Genomic DNA, 9,012 nt, shown 5'->3' on the forward strand with positions numbered 1-9,012 from the left:
CTAATGGTATGTCTCTTCTTCCTCTTCCCTCACCAAAGTCTTGATTCATTTGGGTCATGGTGTACCCGCACAGCTTGAACGCATCCGCTAAGTCGGGGACTTCTCACAACACACCGACTCCATGCCAATCCCGCGTCCCCAAGCTCAAAAACCCAAGGTTCAATGTGCCTCGCTACATCCTACCCCATAGAGTCTTGGAGCTCTATGCACACGGGTTTTTACACCATGGGTGTCACCGAAATCGGCTGCGGAAGGCAGTCATGCAAGAGACGACATGAGAGAGACTTGGGCATTGAAGTCTCTACCCTCTGCCCGATGAGGACCATCGTAAGCAAACCGGGGTCTGAAGGTGAGTTTGACTGTGGAGGAAAGAGATCAATACGTGGAGAACTCAAGTCAGAGAGATATAGCTGTCTCAAATGCGAGTTTGGAAAGGGTCCAGCCTCATCCAATTAGCCGAAGGAATGAGAGATGTGTTCCTCCCTTTTTTCCCCCACAGCTCAATACCATCTATATCCACTTCAAGGGCAGCCCGATCAGACATAGCTACAAATCCAAATCGAGCCGGACCTCGGCAAGCAAACAGGTCGTGAAACGCGGCCTTTATGCTGCATCTAGTTGCACCCACTCAAGGACCCTCTACATACACCGGTCTTAGGGCAACGAGAAGTATTCCTCTTATTGGAAAAAGCCTTTACCGGAACACGACGCCACGTTGCCCATCATTCATAATTCCATACACGGTATTTGATACATTGTGGACACGCGCGCTTATCGATGGAGGCATGCAACTGACCCTGTGCGCGGCGGGCGATCGTCATGGAAGAGGGTCTACGCCTCGGCAATCTTTCGAGTTGGCCGAATTCGTCTATGCAAAGTGAGCACAGTTCTGGCACAATGAACGTGCAGCTGTCGAACTTGAGGCCCAATGGCGACGAGTCATTGGATATCAAGGCCAACGGTGGATGCGCTAGGAGCGGCACGGTAAAGAGGTGTCTGCAGGATTCTAGACCGTTTGGAGAGCTCATTTCGACCTCGAATTGCGCTGTCCATTGCTGCTTGCCGAAGCACTTTTTTCAGGGGAGCGTATTGACAAAATGGTGCTCTGTTAGCATGATTCAAGACGACCACAAAGTCGCCCGAGCCTCAAAGCTTTGATGCGTCAATGGCACTGGACGCATGGGAGTTGTTCGGCAAAGACGGGGAAGGCGAGCCGTGGTCGGTGCTGTTGCGAAACTACTCAGCGACATTCATTTTCGCGAATTGTCGTCTTGAATCAGTGTGGAGGATTTCAAATAGAAGAAGACCAGAAGCCATTATCTCGGACCCGTGAGGGGACCTGACCCAGCGGAACGCTCTGATTCGGTGCTGCGACAAGATGAAGACGTTTGAAGAGGCTGACGACCCGCCGCACTGTCCTCCATGACCACGTGGATGATTCGCAGCTTCGCCTCGGAGAATTTCAGGCGCTCTGGGGTCATGTAATGAGTGGCCTTTGCAAATGCCGGGGGAGAAGAGGTCCAGATAGTTTTGCCCGTTGTCATGGTTGACTGAGCAGCATCTTGACTTGATGGTCTTTTGGTGATGTCGTCTCACCGCCGACTCGTCGTCTGTCTGCAAACTTGTCTCGGATTTCAGGCGTCGGAACATCCAGCAGTCCTCAGAATTCGCTTGCGGAGGCATGCCTAAAGAGTCTTGCTGCCCATGGTGTTTCTCCGTGGCCGCCCAGGGTGGGGGAGCACATAATACAGGTGCTGGAGTAGATGGAATTTTGGCACCCTTGAACGGACTTGTCGTGTTGATTTGGTCCGCGCCGCACCAACAAGGTGTAGAGGTGATTTGCAAAAGGTTTTCATGGTCCCCAAAACTTCTCCGTTCTCCAGTGATGCAGCGGCGAGGCGGTGAAACCACGTTGCACCGTGAAAAGGCCAGCGGCTGTAGCCGAGAGCGTGGGCGGGACTTGTGATTGGGGTACCAAGAACAATTGCTCCTTTTGGAACCTTTGGCATGGCTGTGAGCGGAATGAGAGGCGCCTCACCGAAATTTGAGAAGAAAAATAAAGCCACTAACATCGAAACGCGGATCGAATGATGGTCGTATCGCAGATGGGTATCACCATTGCGCTGATTCCATCTGCCATGGGTCCATGAGATCGGGATGGATTCCTCCTGCTCCAGATCAGTGTCTCTCCGGAGGAATCTGCAACATTTGAAAGAGCGACCATAAAGGAATGAGGGTGTTTGCAGAAAAGCACAAGGACCACGGTCGGACATTCAGCAGGGACAAAAGCTGGAGCTGGAGGTTGCAGGGCGGGGGATGGAAGGACCCGTCTTGATGCCCTTTGACGCGAATTGCTCAATTTTGTGGCGACGCAGGGCTGACTCGAATCACACAGCCGCGCGTCAGCGGCACAGCAAGCGCCACAGGAAGCCGGCATTTGGAGAGATGCGAGCAGACACAAATGCAGAGTACACAATTGAAGTGAGAGGTTTTGCGCACATGGCACCGTGATGAAGCAAGCATTCGATGTTCATGTTCGGCGGGCAGCAGGGAGCGGGGCGGATCGGGCAGCAGCAGCAGCAGCAGGAGCAAGCGCGGCTCCTGCCTTGGCTCAATTCGAGTCTCTCCAAGTCTCTTTCTCTCTCTCTCTCTCTCTCTCCCTCTCTCTCTTTTCGCAAAACCACGACTCAACCCCCTCCACTCGACCTGGAGTCGCCCAGCCTGCCGAGACCCGATGAAGCCCATTGTCGGAGGCCGGAGCTGCATCATTTCTCACTCACGCCCGCCCGCACGCCCCTCGCCCGGCTCCCTACCTAGTCCTCATCTCGACAAATGGACCGTTTGGCCTGCGCTGTGGGCCCGATCGATTGTGACCCAGCTTCCAGCCCGTTGTAGCGCGGAAGCGCGGGTCAAGCTACCGCCTAGGCACCTCGGCAAGCATCATCGCTGACATCGACTCAGACAAAACCCCAACCGCTGCCTGCATGCATGCAAGCCCGTTGAGTCTCGGGCCTGCACCCTGCAAAACTAGCCGAACCACTGATGGCCTCGTGTGCCTGCGGTGTGCCGGTGCTTTGTGAAAAGCTGCTGCAAATCGGCACAGCACACGCTAACCTGATCATGCAAAGGAATATCCACCTGCCACTGTTCGAGCACGGCTAAGAACCACAATGCTGGGGCCCAGGAGTGGGAGTCTAAGAGAACTACACCACACCGTAGGTGAAGGATGTGCAGTGAGGGAAAAAAAAAAAAAAAATTCAATGGAGGGGGTGAAAGAAAAAAAAGTGCCCATAGCAGGCCCCATACCACTCGACCATTTTACCCAAAGCAGCCGCAAACGAGAAAAAAAGCAAAAAGCATGAAAACCGGGGACTATTGGCCATGACTTCATCTCTCTCGCGTTTTGTGCATCACCCTGCAGAATTCGCTTGACGGCATGTCGTTTGCTGCAGCGAAGGACATGAAGTCTTTCCGGGACACTGTCCACAACGACGCCTTTCTCCATGTACTGTACTAGCAGTGTACCCTTTGCACGCCCGCCGCCGTCCATCTCCGCTCAACCTGCCACGATGAACACGGAGATCACGGCCCGGCCGGATTTCAACAGGCCCACTGGTAGAACTGCCGGTTCAGCACTGCTCGCGGGAGCAAGCTACCCACCCACCGCGACGTTCTCCGCCATCTCAGCTGCACCCTCCTGTCGCTTATTAGCACAACATTGCAAACGCCCCTGTGTGGCACTCTCCTTGCTCACATCGTCCTCGCCTCGTCTCGCTATGGCCTGCGAGCGACAGCGAATACTGACCCTCAAGCAAGGAAAGTAAAGGATGCCTAGTGATTTGAGGGAGAGAGAATAGGAGGCCCCGAGAAAGGAGGTCTGAGGCTTCTGCGTCGATTTGGCGGTGACGGGACGCGCAAACAGACAGCACTTGTCAATGACACAAGTTCGATACTTGACGGCTGTCGGAAGACGGGCGAGCTGTGTGGCAGCTTGCCCGCCTAGCTGTGCCGCACTCGCTCTGCTTCCAACGCACACGCGCAGCGAAGCATCAGCAGCAGCCAGACATTGACGCCATGGCAGCAGCAGCAACAGCAGTCTCAATGCAAGCTGTCACGCCAGACTGGGCGGGCGGCACCCTCAAAATACCAGATGGCAGGTATAGCAGCAGATCCGGAACGACGGAACCCGATTAAACCCCGCGACCAGGAGGCGAAAGACAAACAAGTGGATACACATGCCATTGGCAGACGATCTGCCCCGAGATAGAGTGGCTCACAAGCTGTCGCCCTGACCTGCCTTCCTTCTTACCTACATACTTGGGCACAGCAATCAGCTGTAGCTCCCATAGCAGATAGATAGCCATCTACTTCTGTGACCGCCTCGTCTACATACATAGATGTCTATAAATGAGTAGGTTGTCAGTCAGCAATCCTTTTGTCTTGAGCTTAGCTTAGTCTGGTGATTGCCTGCCTACCTGCCTGGCTGCCTGCCTGGCTACCAGGTGAGTGCCCGTCGTCTGTCTGTCTGTCTGTCTGTCCGACTTCCCCCTCCCTACCTATGTCCCTCCCCCCCTCCCTCCCTCCCTCCCTCCCTCCCTCCCTCTTTCCCTCCTTGCCGTCCGCCGCCTCCCCGTCCGTCCCGTTCCCCGTCCGTCTATCCGCCAGCCCGCCCGCCCGCCCGCCCGCCCGCTTGCCCGCTTACCCACCAACACACACACTTACAAATCTGCATCATTTACCCCCGAGAACTGACAGCAGCATACCAAACCTATATCCCGAGACTTTGCTTGCCCATTCGTCTGCCCTTGGCTAAGGCACTTTCTTGTCCGCACGAGCTAGCTTGCACGGTTGCCCATGGACGTGTTTGGGTACATACCTACCTACGTACCTACCTACGTACCTACCCATTCACTCACTTACTGCAGCAGCAGCAGTCAATCCATCCATCTATGTACCCACACACCCATCCAATCATCCGTATGTCCGTCCATCCACTTGTCCGGCCCAACAGCCCAACAGCCTAACAGTTCCAGCCCTACCTAGCCCTACCTAGCCCTTGCCTGCTTGCTCGATGCACAGACAGTCACATAGCCGCAGGCGTTACCTAGGCAGGGCAAGCAGGGCGCATGTAAAAGACACCTGGGCGGCAACGGAATTCTTTGACGTGTTTGATTTCTTCCCTTCCCTGAGTCTCTCTGGCTAGGTAGGTGTGGTGTGTTTATGTACATGCATGTGTGATGTGATATGGCGGACAGACAGACAGATGGCTGACTGCGTAGGTGGGTAGGTAGGAAGGTGAGTAAAAGAGCAGCAATTGGGCATGAAGAAAAATTGAGAAAGGGTAGATAGAGTGATGTAGCGTAGTGGTGGCGGGGATAGGGGATGAATTGGTCCGTCTGAAGCGCGCTGCCTGGCTGTTGGTTGTCTACTTTCTTTTTCTCGCTCGCTTGTTGTGCAAATCTGCGCTCGCTCGCCTAGAGCTAATTGCCTTCCGTTCTGCGACTTGTTTCTTCCTCCAGCGCTGCTCCGTGGCTGCCTGACCGTCTCAATTTTGCTCTCGCGCTTGTGTTTGTCTGTCCTGTGAAACTCGTCCAGGCAGTGGCCGCTTCTTTGGCCATCTTCTGTTTATGTGCTGCAGACCGGCACCCTTGGTCATGGAATGGCGACTCGTTTATGTGAAATGAGCGAGCGCGGGAACGATTCGAACATACAGATTTACAGGTATTCGGAGAAGTGAGGCGGTTGATTAGGCGCGGTTGGATGGTTGGACAGGAAGACTTGGCGAGCGCGGTACAACGGGCTGCAGGCAGGGGCCGACTGCAGTCTGCACGGCGCTTGTGGGAGAACAGCAGCAGCAACAGCAGTTGTCATGCCGTTTGCGGAACGGCGTGTGGCCTCGGTGGCCCTGCTGGAGATAAGACCCCACCCACACTGAACAGACGATCCAGGTGCAGAATCGCCCCACGCGCCATGCCTGCCTGCCTGCCACCTTGAGACTGGCACCGACGATTGTTTGGTGTATGGACGGGTAGACGCTGGTGGACAGACGGCTGAGCGGATGGACGTGCGACGGACCCTTGTAGGTCTGCGCGGGCAAGCGAGAGCGTGTCGCTCCATCATCGGGCCCCTTGCTAGGGGCCAACAATGGCCACGGCAACGTTTGCTAAAACAAGGGCGAGATTCCCAAAAGCGGAAGACGTTGCGTCTCCGCGCGTGCGACCAGAGTAAAACCAACCTAATCATCCGCCCTGAAAGAGGGAGCAAGAAAAAGAACCGAAGCAACAAGGGGATTACAAGAAGGGAAAAAGAAAGCAACAAAAGCCTGCGTGAGTCTCATTCAGGCGTTGAATCTAGAATGGCTATAATCGGCTAAGACAACAAGGAGAAGCGTCTGCACGGAGAGACTGGTTAGGAAAGAGGCACAGCGGAACAAAACAAATGGTAGAAAATGGACACGCGAAAACATTGAATGAAACACAAAGCACTTTTTCAAAACGCGCACATGACGGCCGCGGCGGTAGCTGTTAGCTGGTAGTAGAGAAAAACACAAAGGAAATGAAAAGAAAAGAAGATGATGGTGAGAATATGTGTGATCGGACAACACCTGACCGCAATGCACCCTCCCAACATGCGACGCCATGGCAAAAGATAAGAAGGAAGAAGAAGAAGGAGAAGAGGAAGAAAAGAAAAGAGAAAGAAAAGAGTCCAGAACTCTCCCAAAGAGGAAGAAGCCACCTCGGCGGCTTGTGCCGTGACGTTTGCGTTGTCCCCTTTCCGTTGAAAACTCCCTAAACGCCATGTCCTATGCACGTCTCTCTGTGCAACACAAGAGACCCAAGGAAAAGAAAAGTCCAATGGTTGTTCTGGCGACCAAGTTCGCGCGCGTTGATAGGCCGAATTCGCGTCCGGCTTGATCCAAAAGCTAGTCGAGAAATGGCAAAGGAGGCATCCCAACGCGTACCCTCAGATGCTCCACTTGATGAAATCCTGTCTGCAGGTCGCAAGCCGAAATGTGTCGACTGCAAAGCTCCCGCTCGAGGCTTGCGAGGCTTTTAATTTGTTTTCCAGTTTTGTGTGCCATGCTTCGTGCTTGTCGTCATATTGAAAGGCCGGCACAGGTTCGCTCGTCTGCGAAGGTTGCGTCCAAAAAGGAAGCGCGATGCGTGCGTCCAGGTCAACCGTGCGCTGGCGGCATGAAGGCGTCGCAGGCTGAAAAGATCCCCGGCGGTCGCGAAAACGGTGAGGACCCTTTGCAGGCGGCCGATTAGAGAATGACACACTTGGGCTTGTGCTCCTTTCCCACTCGACCCTTGTCGCGGCCACCGCCTCTTTGCACTGCGGCAGGCGTCCTCGACTTGCCTCCTTTGGGATCGGAGCTCTTGGATGCCCTTCCAGACTGCTGCCTTTGGCGCCTCAGTTGACGCACGACGTCATAAAAGGCCTTTTCAACGTTGACGCAGTTTTTGGCCGAAGCCTCGACAAAATCGCAGCCGAGCTCGCGAGCGAGCGCGCTTCCTTCCTGGGTGGAGACTTCTCGCTCGGTGACTCGATCGCACTTGTTTCCGACCAACATCACAGGCGACGGACCGAATGAGCCAGAGCCAGCAGAGGTGGCGCTGAGGGGAGATCCGGGGTACGTGGGCGAACCTGAGAAGGCCGACTCCTTGACGCGCTGTATCTGATGGTGGAACTTTTGTATGCGGGAGAAGGATGCCCGCGACGAGATGCTGTAAACCAAGACGAAGCCTTCGCCGTCTCTTATCCATTGGTCCCGCAGTGCTGTGTACTCTTCTTGGCCGGCAGTGTCCAGAACCTCCAACATGCACGATTGGCCGTCGATTTGCACCTGCTTGCGGTACGAGTCCTCGATGGTGGGATCATACGTCTCGACGAAGTGGTTCAGGCAGAGCTGCGGCGCGTTAGCGGGGAGAAGGGGAGGGGAGGAGGGGTCGGGAGCGAACAAACCTGGATGGTCAGGGCGGTTTTACCCACACCACCGTCTCCTAGCACCACCAGCTTGTACAGGGTCATTTTCCCCGCCATCTTGTCGGAATGATGGGAGAGCGCAACAAGGGAGGGGTCGGAGCAGTAGAAGTGCAGCAACGAGGGGGCGCGCCGAGGTGTGTGTGTGTGTGTGTGTGTGTGGGGGGGGGGGGGGGGGGGGGGGGGGGCGCAAAGAAGGAGTGGTTGATGTTTATGTGGCGGAGCGGCTTAGAAGAAAGTCGTCGTGGTTGGCGTCGTCGTCGGGGGGGCGGCGGCGGCGGCGGCTGCGGGAGACGTGACGAAAGAAGCTTGGATCCTTGCGTCCAGGTGACAGGTGCACAGCGGCCAGAAGATGCGGTGCCGGCAGAAGAGGGACTAGTAATCGGAGCACGAAAAGGCCGCGGCTGAAGCCTGCCACGTGTGGAATGGGCCCGGTTGGGTAGCGGAGGGATAGAGTCGGCTTGCAACGAGGGGCAAGCCGGTGTTGGAGAGGTGGGAGGAGGAGGAGGAGGAGAAGTGAGGAGAAAGAAGAGTAGGAGTAGAGGTAGGGATAGGTAGGTGGGAGGTGACAGGGACGAGACGACACTGGGCGGGGTTGAGCGGACCGCAGTAGTGGTAGCGGTAGGTTGTAGGTAGGTGGTATGGTGTTGGGCGTTGGTGATGTCGGTCGGTGGGATGGTGGTTGGGTTGGGGGCCCAGTGGTGATGGACTCGACAACGAAGGAGCTGGGCGGTGGGATTAGGGTGAAACGAAGGTGAGGAGAGTGGCGTGTAAGTACGACCTTTGGGCGCTGTGCGAGTCGAGAGGATGGCCGTTGTGGGCGGTGGGTGCAGGAGGGAAGATCTGGGCAGGGCGACACGTGAAAGGGCAAATGGGGGGGGGGGGGGGGGGGGGGGGGGGGGGCACAGGCACTGAGGTGTGTGCGAGGGGGCGCGTCCGCAATCCGCAGTCCGCACTGGCCGTCAAGAGAATTTTACGAAAGGAGATGTCAAGAGTGGGTAACTAATTGTGGAAGAAGAGGTCGAAGAA

General features: G+C 55.7%; 2 protein-coding genes across 2 annotated transcripts; both read right to left on the bottom strand.

The window, feature by feature from the left end:
• Positions 1 to 1,197: 1,197 nt before the first annotated feature.
• On the bottom strand, positions 1,198 to 2,412 carry IWZ02DRAFT_48874 (uncharacterized protein). Its single transcript, XM_066769497.1, has 2 exons — positions 2,071 to 2,412; positions 1,198 to 2,011 (listed from the first exon to the last, which is right to left on the bottom strand). The coding sequence occupies exons 1-2, from the start codon at positions 2,271 to 2,273 to the stop codon at positions 1,237 to 1,239; spliced, it is 978 nt and encodes a 325-aa protein (XP_066620367.1). The 5' UTR covers positions 2,274 to 2,412; the 3' UTR covers positions 1,198 to 1,236.
• Positions 2,413 to 7,264: 4,852 nt separating this feature from the next.
• Positions 7,265 to 8,043, bottom strand: IWZ02DRAFT_381979 (GTPase NRas precursor; the record flags this gene model as incomplete). The annotated part of the gene is made up of 2 exons (XM_066765200.1): positions 7,265 to 7,909; positions 7,966 to 8,043. The coding sequence occupies 2 exons, from the start codon at positions 8,041 to 8,043 to the stop codon at positions 7,265 to 7,267; spliced, it is 723 nt and encodes a 240-aa protein (XP_066620368.1).
• Positions 8,044 to 9,012: the final 969 nt, after the last annotated feature.

This window comes from Phyllosticta citriasiana (genome assembly GCF_038021145.1).
Source record: "Phyllosticta citriasiana strain CBS 120426 chromosome Unknown IWZ02scaffold_11, whole genome shotgun sequence".
Lineage (NCBI taxonomy): Eukaryota > Fungi > Ascomycota > Dothideomycetes > Botryosphaeriales > Phyllostictaceae > Phyllosticta > Phyllosticta citriasiana.